Raw genomic sequence first — 19,797 nt, forward strand, 5'->3', positions numbered from 1 at the left:
CGATTCAATTCGTTGATACGTTTCGACGAGAACTATTAATGTATTTTATGAACATATGAACAACTACGATGGACCAGTCGTAACAGAGTAGGTATACCTAATTCAGATAAAAACAGAGACTTACATGGTATAATATAATTAGTATATTATAAATTGTTAGGTACATTATTATATTATTTAAGTCTTTTCGATAGCCTTTAGATGCAACTTATGACACTGTGATATTTATATTATGTGCATATAAGTACATCGATTGTTGTCGGTCATCGCTAATGGTACGTACCGCGGCCAATACTTTACGTTTATATACTCATCTGTCAGTTTTCGTTATGCGGTTGTGTTGCGATGTCACAGACATGACTTATTACCGAAAAATCAAAAAGGGGAACTTTGAATTTAATGCATTTCTGTGTTTTTTTTTCTAATATACTCGTATATTAGTTACGTAATGATACCTATAATATTGTATTTAATGATTTATAAAAGTTAAAAGTGCATTAGTATTTTACACCCATGCAGATGACGAATGTTATTTAACCACCGTTGGTGTTTTTCTACTGTTTGAGTTAGGTATTCACTTTAAATACTTGGATATAGTTTTAACGTTTTATGTACTATTTATTCATCATTTATTATTTTTTTTCGATATTTTTAATAATTTTTGTTAATTAAAACTTTTTACGTACATTTTATAAATGCTGTTGTTATTTTTTAATTTAAAGCATTTTAGACTACAGATAGAAAAACTTATTTATTAAATTATAACTGTTTAGAATAGGTACTTATAGTACATTTTATATTGACTTTTTTCGAGATTTTAAATGAATTTTTTAGATTTTTTTTTAACGCATTAAATTTACAGTTCTATTTATAACAGTACTTTTTTGATTTTTAAAGTTTATACTTAAAAATTATTATATATATGTATATATATATTAATATTATAAAATTATTAGCCAATAACATAATGTAATTTCACATATAAAATGGTTATCGTTAGGTACACGAATTTAATTACTTATTTTCGTATATTAATATATTATAACACTATATATAATATAGTTGCATTAAACATGTGTAGGAAGTAAACAATATATTACAATGTAATTATAAACTACGATTCGTTTCATTAATGACAATTACAATACAATTACAAATAATAATATATGTGTTTATTTGTTTGTAATTAGTATGCAACTACCATTTTTCTGTTGTTTCGCAGACAGAAAACCAAAACACATACCATATGAATAATGTTCGGCGTGTTTTGTACGCTGATCGAATTCTCTGAAAAAAAATAAACAAAAAAACAAACTATTAAATCGTATAAAATTAATTTACTTAAAAATGTAAAATAGTAAATTACTATATATTTATACAAGTCTCAATTCGCTACAGACCAGTATTTTATAATCTTTTGCTAGCAGAACTAGTACAATTTCTGAAATATTTAAATATCTCATGTCTTATTTAATAACAATAATTTTGTTGAGGTCGAGAAGTACACCGCTGAAATTCAACGCTCAATATAGAGAGCCAAATTTCATCATTTTTATTCAAATTTACTGTATAGCTTATAGACTATTCCTACCATTCTAATAATTGATTTTTCGATTACTATGTTTTTATATATCGTTTAATCTTCTTCATGTCTATCCATCGAATCAAAAAAAAAATATTTTTTTTAAATTAACTTTAAGATGATATTTGTCTAACCATTTTCTAAATTAATTGACACGCATTAGTGAACCATCAGTGCACTACCATTTTTACTTTATTAAATACCTTCGTAGGTATATAATAAAGATATAAATATATACCTACCATATTATCAATAACTTAGATTTTTTATACTATTTGAGTAGTGCCCAGTTGCATTTCAAACTTGATTTAGATTCATCAACATTTTCAAAAAAAAATAATTTAAAATTTACTGTAGTTATTAATTTGACATCAAAAGTTTGTACCTTACAGAACACACTTATTGATATAATATGATGGTATACAAATGTAGGAATTTAAAAATATGAATTTAAAGTATATTATTGTAGAAAATTCAAACCAATGAGAATTCGAATAAATCAATTATCGAGGGAAAAAGAGGGTAAACATGCTTATAGTGAATCACACTGTATATTAGCTGTTTCTCACACATTTGGAAAATTGCATTAGATTGTTGCATCAACCGTGATACGTAGCGTGCTACTGTTAAATTTTCTTTTTGTTTGAGCTGACGAAACGTATACCGTTTATAGTGTTTATACACGTGATTGGTTTTAGGCGTGAAATCCTCATCCAATATATTAAGAGTGTTTGTAAAAACTTACTTGCGTTTGGCGGAATTACATTGTGGATAAGAAACAACGGAAAAAAAAACACATCTTGTAATTGCTCTTCGCCATTATAAAGAATAATCGCCTTTTTATTCGTCCTTTTTATTTTTTTTTTACGAGTTTATCCAACAAATAAAGCATGATTGATCTCTTCTGTTTGCACCGATATCTTCTAGACTATACCTATTTGTATTATATGTATACATACCCAAAGCCCACATAGCCATCGAAAACCGGTAAGCGGTTACCTATACATTATGTATAGGTACGTTACAGATTAATTGATTAAATATTACGCGTCTTTGTTAAATAAAATAGAAATTTAGTGCACCTACATTTAGGTGCAGTACGTTACATTTAAATCAATCACAAAAGCCATTGTAACTACCTATATGTTTACTTATAAATAAAAAGTAAGACTTAAGTTTTCATACGATTCGACATTGTGGGTTGTTTATATATCTTCCATTATCTCTTCAATTGCACTTTAGTTATTAACCATCGATAATAATATGAAAAACGCGGACCGTATTTAATAAGCGGCCAATATTGTATAGGTAAGTTACATTTGTCTAAATTCACCGAAAACATAAACATTATCACATCCGCGTGGTCATTATAAAAACTTCATAACAACCGATGGAAATTAGCATATTATTATAATATATAACATACAACGTATTATTCTGGAATAACATCCTGACATCTTTAATTTTAGGTCATTAAACCCACAGTATGTCGCTATAAACGGTTTCTATACTGTCGTATATTATATTATTATATAAGAGAATAGTCGTCTATTAAAATATCGGTAGATATATCGCACGTTAAAGATATAATTTGTGTTTACGAAAATTTTTAATTTTTAATAATAATAATTAATATTACTGTACAATAAAATGAAGCTTATAACTTGGTAATTCAATTGAATAATATAATATAATGAGAAATATTGCAACTACTTTTTATTGATATTACCATAAAATAGGAGTTTACTCCACTGACATCCCTCAACAGTGAACTCATAACTTATATTTGTTTTATTTTTCTTATTAAGTTGTCACACCGACAATATTCTACAAAATAATAAAATTGCAATACTTTTTATTTATTTATTTTGTATAAGTACTAATAGAGAGATTTATTTACTTTTTAAAGAAAAACAATTATAATATAGACATATTATATTATTATATTGTTTTCCACGCGATGAAAAATATCGTCGCATAAAGACGACAGTCACGATATATCTAGACAGCTTTGACAGTGGTTTACAAATTTCAAGTCCTACCATACTTGCCCGGTTTGATTCACTATATTATGTACCGGATATAGTATTATATTTATATGTGCATGTATATACTCGTTAATATGTCAGTGTTCAAATGTTTAAATCAATTTAAATACCGTAAACGTTCTCCTTTTCAACAAATCATACAATAAACCAGCATAATTAAAAATAATGATACACATATTTCCAATTATTTTACAGACATTTAGTGTATAGCAAGATAATAAATTAATAGATCATAAACACATAATTTAATTTTTAAATTTTTAGATTCTGAGCCGAGCGATGGATGTATTGAACTTACAAAAATTTGTTTTTTTTGGGGGTGGAGAGGAATGATTACATTATAAAAAGTCGATAAAATGCTTAAATTTTCAACTTTGAGGGTGGTTTTGAATAGAAAATTGGATTTAGTTTGTATTTTAAATAGGTTAAGTATTAAAATTAAAATTCCAAGTATTTTTTTTTTATAATTGAGAAAAATTTTTTTATGAAAAACTGGAATTTTTACGCAAATCCAATTGACAATTGTTGACAAAATCGATTTTGTTTTTTTTTGTGGAACTCAAGAAAGACTAACCGTAGATGCTTGACATTTTCACCAAATGTTTGTATTAGAATTTTATATTCACTATAAAACTTTCAAAATATTTTAGTTATTTTTGAGCTATTTATAGGCATGAAAAGTTTTTTTTTTAATAAAAATTGATAAAAAATTATTTGTTATGTCAAAATTCTAAAAAATTATAATGTGTATAAAAATATTAAGGATACATAGGTAGGTACAATTTTTTATATATGCTTAAATTAGAATTTTCGTCAAAATCACACAAAAATTTAAATAATTTTGTTGCTATAAATTCATATAAACTTTTTTATACATATCTAAGTTTTGAAAATTGAGTACACGATTTACATTCCAAGGTTACATTATCAGTGTATACTGAAACCATAAAATCTACAAAATATACAGAAGCGATTATTTTTTTTTTATAGATATCTGAAGTTTAGACGAAATTATTTATTTTTAAACGATAAATAACAATATTGTCATTATTTTATCACAATTCAAAAGCATTATTCGTGAGAAACTGAGAATATATAAATTTTAAATGTATTATAATTATTATTTTGAATTTTACTCTAAGCAATATAAATTTATACTTAGAATGTATTTTTGTATTTTTCTGATCATACGTTATTTACAAGAATATGTCATTACATTTACGCCTATGGTGCAAATATTAATTATTATAATAATTACATACTATAATGCAGTACTTTTGAAAAAAAATATACATTGACTTAGCGTAAGATAAAAATAAAAATAAAAGTTAATAGCTTGTAAAAAAAAAAAAAACTTGTGAAATATACTCAGTGATATTGGCAGAAAGACCGTCTCCGCTAAGAATCTTTTTTTTCATATTAATATATTATACAATGATAATATAATATTATTGAATTAAAATTTAACACGCACCCATTTACAGTGATCCACTCGACACTTAATATACAGCAGAGCAATACCCATTTCCCTATCTTATCAAAACGATATAGGTATATTGTTTCGGAATCGAGTTGAACGGAAATTTGTTTAGAGAAATATTGTGTACCTATACAAAATTGAAAAAGTGTATGCTTGGCATAGGTAAATCCGTTGGGTATTATTTTACATGGGATTTCACGTTTATTCGTGACACTTTCTTATAATCTTGTATTATAATACTTATATATTAGGCGGCCTTTGCAGTCCTGCATGTTTTCGTCTTAGATTCCGAGTAAAATCTATACAATTTTAATATACTTTTGAAATCTTTGAAGGTCATTTATATTTTAGATTTTCTGAGAAGTGAGGTATATATTATAGTTTTACAATAGATATATATGCGTTGTCCTTTTTTAAGTTATACAAAGTAGCTAGAAATAGTGTCAATGGATGCTCCCTTCCCTTACATTTTCAAGTCTAGTACATTAATTATTATTGTTAACTTATTTACTTATTGTATTATTTTGTGTTTTACAGATCGTAAATGTATTCTATTATAAAATAAATAAATAAATGAATTATAACGGTATAAACATTTCAAAATAAAATTAATTTTAGTTATTTAATTTATTTCAGAAAATGAAAATTCTAGAAACTTGAAGTCTATTATTGACTGTATTTATTAATACTATTAAACGCATTGAAAATATACTGATTTTCATAATTATTTATTCTATAAAGTTTTATTTTAAGAGTTTAAAATTCACATGGTTTATATATCTACTGTTGCTTCGTATTATGAACGGGTGTATTAATACATTTATTTATATTTTAATTTTTTAGTCATGATTCGACGTTTTCTGATCGTGTGTAATCGTAATATTATATTGATAGTATTTATATGCATATACGTATGTTTACAAATTCATTTACATTTATCGATCTTAAATAACTTAATTTAATAGTTAATACGCGATATCATTCTAAGACGTCATTTTTCCGTATGCCACTCGAATTACGGTTGATCGTACTTACTACAGTTTTATTAAAACGTATAAAGTTCTATAGGTAATATAATATAATATGTACGATAAAGTAATGTAATATAAAGTAATACAGGACGGGTATACATAAAAGTAAAACATACGTACAGCTCATATATTATATTATACGTATAGGGCGGCACATTCTCGGTGTAGGTAACTCAAAAGAATGTCACGAGTTATATGACTACGGGGAAAGGTTAAAATCGTAACAAAAGTCTTAAACTGATTTAAACTGTTCTCATTCAATGATAATTAATCACGTTTGTCCCACAATAAACAATTATAAATTAAAATATAATATAATATCGTGTATAGGTACTAATATTATATACTTATCACCTATTGTAATGGTTTTTTTTAATTATAATTAAAACTAATATTTAAATTTATACTTGTGTGTTTATTATATTCTGAGTTAAATAATAATTTTTTTTTTGTTTTTAACTCATATAAGTTAAGTTAATTTGCATTAATAAAAAAGAGTCAAAAGTTAATGTATGATTTTTTTTTAGCTTACGTAGGTACGGAAAATTAAAAGTAACTAGTTAAGTTAGAATTAAATTAACCTTTTAACTTAACTTTACCTTTCATCTTCTCAATTCTCAGCCTTTCTCGCTTATATTATTACCAAACCTTTTTTTTCACTTTCACACCTTCAATTAATATGTTATTATTATTTTAATTGTATATATCTAGTCCATAATCAGTTGACTTAGACTTCGGCTCATCTTACGGGAAACTGATAGTACAAATTACAACCAAATCTCGATTGCCACCGCCCACCATCGTGGCTGTCTTTATATCCACTTTAATAACGAATTTTTATTTTGTGCGCTGGGTCTTTGCCCCTTCAAAACTTTCAATTGTAAAGCGATGACGATGACAATAATTATGACATGGCGTCAAATAGTGATAGTTAGCCGACCGTAATAATGACTTTCTGCAGTGTCACTATATCAATGCTTTATCTGATCGATATTATTGTCGTCGTTTTCGTCATTTTACAATATTGAAAACTGTGAAAGAGCAATAAAAAAAGTCCTAATTAAATTGGTATCAAAGGTGAGAGGCATGCTGTGAAGTCGTAAATACTTAATAATATGCATTGTTACATACGTGTGATAATAATTTGAGTAATATTTACATTTTATAATAATACGATATTTAGTATCAAAATCTAAACGATTAATAGTTTATTAAAAATACGAGTGAATGTTTACTAACTAATCGCAACTCATGTACACTTATTAGTTATAATTCATATTTACCTTGCATTTTAGCTTGTTTAACTTGGTTAGAAATTATTGATTCAGTAGGAGGCCGTTTGGTGAACCTTATAATTTTTTCATCTGAATATAATAAATAATGCGTTGAAAGACGAGCCGCACATTTCAGATATATTTCACCATTCTTATAATGACCATCGGTTACAGTGAAGCTGAGTCCTAGTACAGTTGTCACAAGTTGTCCGCTACCTGCGAAGTACTTTTTGTAGTACGGTCCTTGTTCAACTGTAGAGTTGGCCTAAATAAAAATAATTTTGTAAAATGTTTTCAAATAATCCTGTGTTTTAATTACAAAACATCTAAAATGATTTTAAAATACATAAGACGTATTAAATATTAATGTTAAATTATTAATCGAAGTAGTACACCATTCATTATGTGGGTTGTCTCGCGTGTTACCGGTTTTCTATGTTCTCTAAGTTCTCTTATTCAAAATTCAAAAGCTTATAAATAAAAAAATGTAAATAGTTGAATGAGATAAATAAATATGATTACACCGGTGAAGAAAAGAGAAAATGTTGTAGTTCTAAAAGTCATATTTATTACTTTTTAGTTGAAATAATGGTTTTTATTTTCTGAGAAAAATAATTATTCACGGGAAATACGTCTGATTTGAAAATATTCAACTGCACTGAAATATAGGTAGTAGTCTGTTGATAAATACATATTTAGAAGGAGTATGGATTTCAATCAAATGGCTTTTGTTTATTCATTTCTTGAAAGTATATTATTATCTTTTACGTCCATAATTGATTTAATGATATTTATTAACAGTTTACCATTCAAGAACAAAATAAATAATAATTTAGAATGATAACTTTGATAAATATTGAAATACAGCTTATATTTAATTGTTTGGCTTACAATAGTGTTTATTAATATTAGAACAAATTAATACTGTACAATAGGGTGACCATAAATTTAAAAAAAAAAAAAACAATTTCCGATTTTCTGTCAATATCTCTAAAACGGAAATTCAACTTTTAAGTTGGAAGTAAATACAAACATTATCTTATACAGGCATTTAAATTTATATTTAATGTTTTAGTACTTTATAAGTATATTAGAATATTGTATGTTATGGTTGTTGTAGCAATACTGATGAAATGAAAACAAAAGTAATCGATTCAAAATCACATTTTTTTTATCAATGGATTTTCCGATTGGATCACGATCGCCTTAACACGAAGCTATTTATAACCTACGTATTTTCACCGATATCGATTCTCGTCTTTATTATTTATACGATAACACAATATTTTTGTCAAAAAATTATTTTATTTGAAAATAAGAATAAAAAATGATTTATTTATATAAGTATAATACGTAGGTATATATTATATACATACAAATCTTAAATATTAATATTAATATTAATATATAAATGAATATATACAGGACAACTATTAAGAAACAAAGTTAAAATAAAATAAAAACCTATACAAAACAGAACGTATATGGTTCAATGTTGTACAAGTAAAAATTTTATAATGTGTTAAACTTATGAATTTATAGTATATTACAACAAAATTTTAAACGGTTGTCATTATAAGTATTGCATTTTTTTTGTAAATGCAAAATTGTTTTTTTCAATATTCATTAGGCAATTTAATATATTTTATTAATTAACTTACTCGTTATCGAGGTTGATAATAATTTTGAAATCAATACTTTTTAATAATGGTTATTTAAATTATAATTCTATAAAATAGTTTAAAAACAAATCAAGACATAATAAATGTGGGGTGCTCTTTATATAACTTCATATTATTTTGCGTTTATAATAGACTTTTAAAACAATTATAAGATACTCTATATGTGACCATGTCATAATTGAAAATCTATCATGACCTAGTTATCATACCAATTACGTTCCATTTATAATTATTCCATTCATCTAGCTTGTCGAAATATTATTTTACACAAAATAATATATTATATTAATCTTCAATAATATAGTAGGTATCTATAATAATATTTAATGAATATTTGAAAATTAAATAAAAATATTGTTATTTACTTAATATAATTTTAATTTAGTTATTTCAAAACAAAATTTAATTAAAATATCATTGGAATATTATTCATAAATAATATTAATTAATAATTCGTACAACTAGATTTTCAAACACCCAGAAGCTAGAAACAAACGAATAGTCTATTTAAACACTAGATATTAAATGAAAACAAATGACTACATTATAAACAGTACCTTTCTTGGAAAGTAAATAATAAATCTCATGGATATTTTGTATTGTCGAGATCGGTAGCGCTGAATAACATTATATAATATTTATATTGACTCGTTAGTATATGAGCCAGAAATGCTACTTATCTATACTTGACTTTTGTCAAAAACTTGAAATTCTTATTATCGCAACGACGGAGCGTGTTATATCGAGTAATATTTTTGCAAGTTAAGTAGAAGAAAAAGTACATAATAAACAAACAACAGCAACAAAAAACCAGTATTAACGTTTCTTTTTTTTTCAGAATAAAGTTATTTAAATATTCTGTGTGCGTGTAAGTGTATGTGGGTTGATGGGTGAGTGGGTGTGTGCGTATATAAAAACCGTACATGGATAACATAATATATAATATTGAGAGGATACGTCGAAATGAATATTCATTGCTTACAGATAAAAATCGAAAAACATTATTTTTGAGTAAATACATATTATTCCCATGACAATAATTTTCGACGTTTCACAAACTCATTTTTCTCTTGCTTCTTTACATTTTTCAGCTTTTCGATCTCGGTACCTTGTGTAAGTCCATACAAAAATGTTACGCGCACATAGTAATACCCGTGTATATTATTTATATTTTTATTCCGCGCAGTCGTTCTCTTGTACGTACCTTTTCATTGTTTATATACCAAACGAGCTGGGCATGAATTTCCATCTTACTCGACGTACAGTTGGCATTTACAGTCTCCCCGACATTATATTCGTGCTGAAGACCGGAAATCCACGGAATTTCTTCTTGAGCATTACAATTTTTTTTTTTATAATTAAAGTTATTTTTGTTTAAAAAATAATTTAATTGTACAGTAATAACGAACTGTCACTGTAACTTACCCACTGTAATCATATCTCGGTCTTGGAATACGGTTTGAAACGACGGAGCCTCCGCCGAAACTTCACACCTATAGGTGCCACTGCTTGACAGTTCTAAAGACTTGAGCACGACTTCGGTTGAATTTGATTTATCGATCTGAAAACGAGATTGAATTATATTTGGTTTGTAGATTGTTGTAGACACAAAATCACGTGCTATTAATTTGCCTATACAACACGCCGTCATAATAGACTTCTCTCGTCAACCATTCTTTTAGGTACCTAATAATTTAATAACTAACAACAATTTCCAAGTAGGCTACTCACCTATGCATTTGAAACCTTTAATTATATTTGAAAAATTAACACATATTACTGTTGGGGACGTACAGTAATATAAGTTTAATTGATAAAATAATTATATTACTAGAAAAACATTTTTGGTATTGTCTATATTTGTGTTTCCATAATTGCGTTTATATCTGAACAATTTTAATTGCTAGTTTTATTGTCATTAATTTCAAGCGTTTGAATAAACAATTAAATCGTTGAAACCAGAAAAAAAAAACAAAATTTCGAGTATATTGTAATATTCAGATGTCATGGTCTTTATTTTTCACTGTTGACTTATTTTGTATTCATTCGGCAGATTTACTCATAGTTATGCGACATTAAATTCATTTAAATATTTATTGTTTATAATATGGCAGTTATTGTTAAGGAGCTTATTAAAACTATTAAAAATCGTAAATTAAAATAAATCTTGTTTTTTTATCAATCAATAAAAGTTATTATATTTTACTAAATTTTAATTTTTAATACCTATTTGTTGTTACTATTTTTAAGTCAATAATTTCAAATAAGAGGCAATCATCGCGAGCAATTTTGAAGAAAAAATTGAGGAATCGTGATGTATAATATATTAATATGTCAGGCACCTAATAATTTTAGTAGTGCCTAAGCTAAAAATGTTTAATTAATAGTATATTTCAATTATATGTACATTATAGTTTATGACTGATGGGGTTTAATTTAATTAATGCATGTAATAGCAATAGCGTAATATGTACTTATTAGTTATTACGTATATACATAATATATTATATACAATATAAATTTTCAAAACCATATATCTAAATCAAATGTATATAAGCTATAACGTCTCTTTTCAATAAACATATTGACTATACACTTAGCATGTTTTAATTGTAATTAATTTATATATTTAATAAAATAATGCACTCATAAAATATTTTTCTTTCTTATTTTTATAATTCATAAAACAATTCTTTTTATTTTTAACAATATTGTTATATTCGTTATTTAGTGGACCATATTACAAATTTACTTTACTTGATAACTTACAAGTAATATTATTGATGTCAAATATTTGTTGTTTCATAAAATCAGTAGAATATCAACAATCTTTAAAATTCGTATTGTTTTATAAAGTTTATTCCATCTATTGTTGATTTTACAATCAAAGTTTTAACAATTCATTTAAATTAATTTCTTAGAAAAGGTGTTGATATTAAATTATTAGTTTTCATTAATATTAAACTGATCAAACAATTACCCGAAATCTCCAATACAAGCATTATACTAGGTATACTGGAATATTTCTTATAGTTAAAATACCAAGGAACTTTGAAAAGTATTCCTCATCAAGAGCGCACATGTAAAGACACGTTTCGCTATTTGGTCCAGATCATTTTGTTTGAGTCATTTCTGAGTCATAGACCCAATAATGATATGACATTTATATTTACTTTGGATCCTAAACGTTAGGTGATATAAAAATATTTCTGTGTTGAATATTTCATTACTTGAACGCCAACCCTAAGTAATTTGTCGTTTTACCGCATATACGCAAACCATTACTCCCCTTCCCTCAAAACACACGTGTTCCATTCCTTAGAAAATGGAAGCAATATATTCGTATTTCCACCGTGTAATATATTTTGGAATTTGATCCGGAGCCACCCAAAATTCATAGTCAAGAATAATAAATGTTTGCTTCTGTTGAATATATATGAAATCTATAGTTTTATAAAAAATTATTGTTGACAATATTATTAAATTAAATTCAGTGTGATAATATGTTATTAATACCAATCAATATCATAACTGTGTTAAGTATACTTAATTATTTTATTGTTTAAATAATATTTTAGAATTTTAAATTTTTACGTAAAATAGGTATCATTTCATTATTAAAGAATACTTTAAGTAATACTGTTTCCTATTTTTATTTTTACTAAAAGGTGTTCATGAGAATTATGGATTGAAAAAATCACTATTAATATATCAAGTATAATAATATAATATCATAACAAGAGTTTTTTTATTTGTTTTTTTTTTTTTTATCTTAGACATTCGATTTTTTATTGAAGATATATTTAATAATAATAAAAAAAAAATACGCAGTTTGTAAAATGTAGAATTCAGAATAAATTAATTCTTACAAACAATACTTATAAGACGAGTAATAAGTAGTTTGAGTTTTTCTATTTATATATATATATTATATATAATATATTAATTTCTATTCGATAGAGTATTTTATAATATGTTATTATTTATATTTTTCTAAATAGTATTTTAAAATGCTATACTACCGCAGTTATGGCTATGTATATTTTTTATTAAAAAGGACGATAAATTTACGGTACAACATTACATAATGAGTAAAATTATATTTATTTTTTTACTAACGAACCAAGTAATAACGCAAAGTGACACACGACCGTACGTCAACGAATTATCTTATTAGCTTAGGGTCATAACATAACTGATTGTTGTAAACAACTGCCGGTACACGTATGCTTACTATACAGCATTACTGCTAATTCCCATACGACAGTTAAGCCATACTAATAATAATAATATAACAAGTGTAATATATTATATAATAACGTTGTACTATAATTCGATTGCTTACGTCAATATAAATGCCGGATTTTTCGAAAACCTGTATGTTTGGTTTGCTTTTGGGTAAGTATCTGAAGAACTCGTCGCCGTTCTTGTACCATTTGACCGAGTACAGATGTTCTCCTTCTAGGTCGAACGTGCATTTTAGTGTTGTACTACTGCCCAATATCGTATGGTTGGCTATTCGGACGTTCAACAATTTCAGGTTGTTGATGAAAGGCGCTGAAACAGTAACGATAATCGACATCAATATTAACAGCATAGGCGTCCGCGATAACAATAAATTAATATGATAAATATAAAAAACTAAATTATATTATACGAACATTAGCTAGTGAGTAGTAAATATAAGACTGCGACGAGAGAGGTGAACACGCAGTATTATAATATTATCGTGTAATGCGCAAAAAAATAGAAGCAGTGTTTAAAAGTGTCCAACTATTACGTTTTTATCTCGTTTAGCCGTATGATAAACGAGGAAACGGCTATATCTAGTGATTGTCATCTAAGATATACAATATAATACTTTGTGCACAGTATAATTATCATTATTTATCATTGATAAAAATGGATATTATATTATTTATTATGATGTCCCAAGACGTGTATAATTATGCACAGACACTATATATCATGTTATATTATTATGCACCGTGGATTATACTATTAAATAGGAATTATTTGAAAAGTTATGACAGGACAAAACAGTTTTTCGGTTTATTTGTTTAAATCTTAGAAATTAAAATACGACATTAAATCGTATATAATGTAAGTACATAATCACATAAAAAAAAAACGCGTTGTAGGTATCTATACCCATATAACGCACAGCGCAATAGAAAATACACGCGTAATCGAGTCATAATGATTATAATATTAAAACCGTTTGATATATTACCTATTATATTTGTATTGATTTAAAAAATAATTTAATAAAAAGCCCACAGATAAAAAGTATTATCGCTGTTATCTTCATCTTGTATGTGCGTTTTTTGTTTTACTTTTATTTCGATATTTTTTTTATTTTTTTTATTTTTGTTATCGGGGAGCTCAGCCTTCCGCAGACGATTTTACGCGTATACACAGTGATTATGACGTATAAATGATTGTCGAAGCTCCGCATAAATAAACAATTATGAATATATACGGCAAAATAAATAAACTGTTTTGTTTTTTACGCGTTATTTTTGATTTTTTTTATTACGATTATAATCAACCGCCCACTGTGGTGGCCACATATATATATATAATATATAATATATATATTATATTTACACGCTTGAAATAATACACACCGGCAACTCGCTGTTTTGCGGTACAGCGATAATATTGGCAGTTGTAGGTCTGTAAATAGTATACTCGCGCATTACGCCGAGGAGCGTTCATCAAACGAAATCGAATGCAGTGTGTATTATTTTATCGTTGACGACTGTATTATTATTATACGGTCTGAATTATACTTTTGACGGGTTTTTTAAACGAAATCGCAGAGTGGAATGTATGTTTGTGTACGTGTTGTATACGTATGTGTGTATACAGTATATTATTTTTAGACGCAATCCTCCACTTTAATTGTATATGCGTTTCGCGTTTGATACATAAATGTATTTTAACGTAAATATTTTATTCCTACCAGTCGTTGTTTTTTTTTTTAAGTTCGCCTTTAAAAATCACAAATTACACGGAAACGCTATTTGCACAGACCTTTGAAAACGGGGGTTAGACGACGGGGTTTGTCCGTGATTTTCCGTGTGTAATTTAATTGTAGCGCATTTCACACGTAGAAACCAAACACCAGTTGTGTTTTGTTATTTTCACAATTTCACCAACACTATAAACTACGTGTGTGGAATCCAGATAAATCGGCACCGAGGAGAAAGAAAACAACCAATTTTTATCTCTAACACCTTAGGGGAGGTGGAAAAATGGTAACTCGATTTTTATTAGCAAATTTAACGAGGGATAAAAAAAGACACGAGACAAACAACCGCACCCAAAGACATGTCCGAGATTTTGTCATTTTGATCCATTGTAACCGGAAAAACCGAAATTAAAGCAAAGTGAATCGAAACATCATGTAACACTTTACACGTACAAGCCCCGTGGGTAACCACGTATAATATCATATTTAATTTGTTAGCAATTTTGTTGTCATTGCTACATGATAGAAAAACAATTCTAAACGCTGCAGCATTGTTTTAGCGACAGTGTTATTCATTTTGACTTTACCTTTATCCTTCACAAATATGAAATATTACATTACACTACCTTCCATTAAATATAATATTATATTAATATGTATGTATTATATGCGGTAACCAGAATTAGCGTTGGTTCCGATATTTGTTTTGGAATGTAATGAGAACTGTGCAAATAACGTTTGCTTTTTAACTATAATATTCATAATGTACAAGCTTAAGCGTTCATCAAAATGCTAGTCTTTATAATTAAAATGCATAACTTTGTTTTAATTTTAACCGGTAAATAATAAATTCATGCAAATCAATCTTGCAGTAAGTTAATATTTGATTGAATTATTTGTTGTTTTTTTTTTCATAAGAAAATAATAAAACTTTCGCAATTTGTAATTTGAATACGATTCTCAATAAAATAAAAATATGTCACGCGATATTTTTACGAATTTTTACCACCAGTTATCCATAAAGTAAAAAAAAAAAAAAATATATGAACCAAAGACATTAAAAAATTTCACGCTTTAAAGTTTTAGAAAATCTAAATACATTGTTATTGATTTTTACTTAATTTATATTTTTTAGAAACTATATAGGTACCTAACATTAAATATTATATTATATAAATGAACTCAATTTGACTTACTGAAGATGAATTATAAGCTATATAATACTTTGAAAAATTGTGTAAATTAATAGAAATTAGAGATTTACTCTTCTATTAGACACTAGACCTTTTGATTTTATTTATTATATTTTATTGACATACTTTTTAAGTAAGAAAATTTAAGTCATTTTAACTGTTGAATTAAACTTAACAGGTTTTTTATAGTTCATAAAATTCGTTAAAACAAGAAAGTATCAAGCGTATTTTATATTTTTCTGTATATTTTTTCATAAGAGTTAAGTATGGAAATTCCATGAACTATTTTATCTGACATAATTTTTAGAAGTATTCAATATATTTACGATTGAAATGACTTTTATATATTACAATTTTCATCTTATATCTTTTTTTCTCGTTTATTTTTTTTTCAGAATTCTTAATATCCCTGTATACTTTTGAACGATAAAAAATGTTATTTATTAATTGAATATATATTTCAAATAAATAAAAATTAAAACATTTAGATTTAGCGAGTATAATATATTAAAATATTAAACGTAATTACAATATATTGGAAACTTAAAAATATTTAACAGATACGTCAACAGTATAAACATTTAATTTATTAAATACATATCAACTTCACATAAGGTCATTGGTCTAAAATATATATTACTCAATAGCTTATAAATATCTATCCACATATTATGATATAGTAGATTCGAGTTTACAATTAAATTAAGAGGTTGATTAAATTTCAATTAAGTACATAACGAGTTACTTATTTTTACGAGTAAATTTTAACTTGACAAGTTACTTTTTTTATGTACCTACCTCTGCACGTGTTAATTTAAAATTAATTTAGAAGGTATAAAAATTAACCTAATTGCTTTTAAAAAGTATAATGTATACCTCAGTATCCTATTACTTATAAGATGCTTTCTCCTATTATGATATAGTTAAAAATTTAATTGCAATACATTTAAATTTATATATTTGTATTGTTGATTAGATGTCAAAATTTCAATTTAATTTCAAATTATTATTTATTAATTTTTATGTATAAATATTAAATTTTATTTTAGTACCTATGCTAAATAACGTTTCGAAAAAAAAATGTTGCAACTTTCTCAAAATGAGTTACTCGGACCAGGTTTCGTTATGTAATACGAATTATAAGTGTGTTAGTCAAATATCATCCGTTTATACGATAGGTATTATACATATATCTATGTTCATAAATAGTATACGTATTTTATAATATTATATTCATTCAACAGAAACGTATCGTCAGAGTAACATAAATCATAATAAATATAGTTTTTTAATCCGAAAAAATATCATATACATATAGATGAAAAAAAATTGTTCATAAACTCACCAAATATCACACACACACTCACACTCACACACACACTCACACTCACACACAACACACACACACACACACGTTCAAACTATAATCATATAAACAGCAATAATATTACTGTGATGCAGTCTGACGGCGGCAGAAGCGGGTTCAAAACCAAGAGCAGCGCCTTGAGGTGGGCCAAAAGAACCGTGTCCGCTTCAGGGTTCACCGGCAAAATGGTGGAAAAGAGGACGAGAGATGCGACCTTTAAGCGTGTGGAGAAATCACCGCTATTAAAGACCATCGAAAAAAATGCTCGTAGGCCTCCGGGGGTTGCAATCGTCGCCGCTGCCCCCGCGGATAAGTCGTCAACCATCGACGACGAGTTGGTAGGCGGGAACGACGAGCCACTAGAGACCTACGAACCTACGTGGACCGTTGAAAATTACATGAGGTTGTTGCGTGAAAGTCTGATGAAAGAATGCAAATCCCATTTGAACGACAGTTGCCGCGATGCCATGGCGCAGTCTATGACTTCTACTTCAGCGCTTGAAAAGGACGCGGTCGCGGAGTTGGTAAAACGGGCGACGAACGCGATACAGGTACCTAATAATCTTTACCTATATTTTTACGAGTAGGTATACAGCTGTCTGTAAAAAAAGTGCATTTGGAACATGTATTATGCGACGCGTTTAAATAAAATTTCCGCGAAAGCTGTCAAATTCTCTAGAAATATATATTGCCCAATATTATACTATCGACTTATATCGGTGACCGAATAGGTACTCCGACGGGCGTAAAGATGGCCCTCGACCGTCATCACCGTGTCTGTTTTCCGTAAAAATAAAAAATAAATAATATTACACGTATTATTTTACATATTTTTTGAGAAACACTAAACCTAAACCCATCGGATCGAAATTATTAGGATATAGTCGCCTCACATGCTCTCCTCAGTACGCATACCTAGTCACATAATCATAATATCAAGTAATATAATTTTAACAGTGTATTTATCAACGTATAAGTTATTAGCTGGATTTATATTTTTATACACATTTTATATAATTATATATTAGCATAAAATTGTTTAGCATTATTGTTCTGTAAAAGTTAAAGTAATCAAAGTTTTTTAATTACTCCTTAAATTCTTTAAGAATAGTACCTATATAAACAGTAGGTATACCATATTAAATATTTAAACATTACAAACATATTATATTTGGGTTATGATGAAAAAAAAATGCGTAATAATAATAATAAGGGATATACCTAAGTGGTTTTCAAAAAAATATCTAAAATAATACTTTTATTAATTGTTTTTGGCGGAAATTAGACTATAAACTTGGCTGAAAACAGACACGGCGATAACACTGACGAGGATTATTTTGGAGGAAAATGGAAACCCCCATTCTGATATACGATATGCGGTCGGCTGCCGTTAAATACGAGTGTATACAATAAACCGCAAATAAGGCACTTCCCCCTCCCCTTTAATTTTTTTCCGGAATAATGTTTTATTTTAACAGTGTCATTTTGCTTAATTTTTATCTTTTCAACTTTTTTTTTTTAAACACACTCACTAAAGATATTCTTTTACAATATATTTTAAATATAAATATAAATAACTCATTAATGATAGATTCTTGTGAATAGAATAACACGTAAAGAATCCGGTTGGTTATCTGTAGCATGCTTAAATACACAACATACTCAAGTAAAAAAGAACGTAATCTTAAAGTATATAGTTTTAATGTTTTTGTATAAACATTATACATCGTCGATAATACATGTATTTTAACGAATATTATTCTAAAAGATGAAAAATTAACGTTTACTATTATATCTACGAAAAAACCAACGAAATTAGTTCAGACAGTCACTTATACTAATATATTATAAATTTTTTTGTCTATACTTTTTTATGTTGGAAATTTTGGTACAAAGATAGTTTGCTCTAATTTTGTGTAATAATTATTAGGACATCTTGTGTAGAGTAAAATTTGATAAAATCTTCAATTTTTGTTATTAAATATTAATAATCATCGTATTACCAAATTGATGTTTTTTAGAAATTTATTGTTATTCCTAGATATTTAAACTATATTTTTTAATAAAATCACAAATTTGTATCATATAAATCATAACTAATATTAAAAAATTAAAGACACATAGAATACAAGGTATTTAAAAATATTTACAGCATTTTAATATC

At 26.7% G+C, this 19,797-nt stretch overlaps 2 protein-coding genes across 9 annotated transcripts in view; one reads left to right on the top strand and one right to left on the bottom strand.

Annotated features, from left to right (window-relative positions):
- Positions 1 to 1,072: 1,072 nt before the first annotated feature.
- The window catches only part of LOC114129323 (uncharacterized), a 58,547-nt gene continuing 39,822 nt past the window's right edge, over positions 1,073 to 19,797 (bottom strand). The window contains exons 2-6 of one of the 2 annotated variants that reach the window (XM_050203120.1): positions 13,443 to 13,654; positions 10,523 to 10,658; positions 10,302 to 10,426; positions 7,425 to 7,680; positions 1,073 to 1,287 (exon numbers count right to left, since the gene is read on the bottom strand). In XM_050203120.1, the coding sequence (XP_050059077.1) occupies positions 1,187 to 1,287; positions 7,425 to 7,680; positions 10,302 to 10,426; positions 10,523 to 10,658; positions 13,443 to 13,654 (830 nt within the window). In that variant the 3' untranslated portion in view covers positions 1,073 to 1,186. The remainder of the gene's footprint in view (positions 1,288 to 7,424; positions 7,681 to 10,301; positions 10,427 to 10,522; positions 10,659 to 13,442; positions 13,655 to 19,797) is intronic. The other variant, XM_050203121.1, reaches the window with a different exon arrangement.
- The window catches only part of LOC114129318 (tubulin glycylase 3A-like), a 33,653-nt gene continuing 31,357 nt past the window's right edge, over positions 17,502 to 19,797 (top strand). For all 7 annotated transcript variants that reach the window (XM_050203117.1, XM_050203116.1, XM_050203114.1 and 4 more), the window contains exon 1: positions 17,502 to 18,184. In XM_050203117.1, the coding sequence (XP_050059074.1) occupies positions 17,723 to 18,184 (462 nt within the window). In that variant the 5' untranslated portion in view covers positions 17,502 to 17,722. The remainder of the gene's footprint in view (positions 18,185 to 19,797) is intronic.

Source organism: Aphis gossypii, chromosome 3, assembly GCF_020184175.1.
Source record: "Aphis gossypii isolate Hap1 chromosome 3, ASM2018417v2, whole genome shotgun sequence".
NCBI classification, from domain to species: Eukaryota; Metazoa; Arthropoda; class Insecta; order Hemiptera; family Aphididae; genus Aphis; species Aphis gossypii.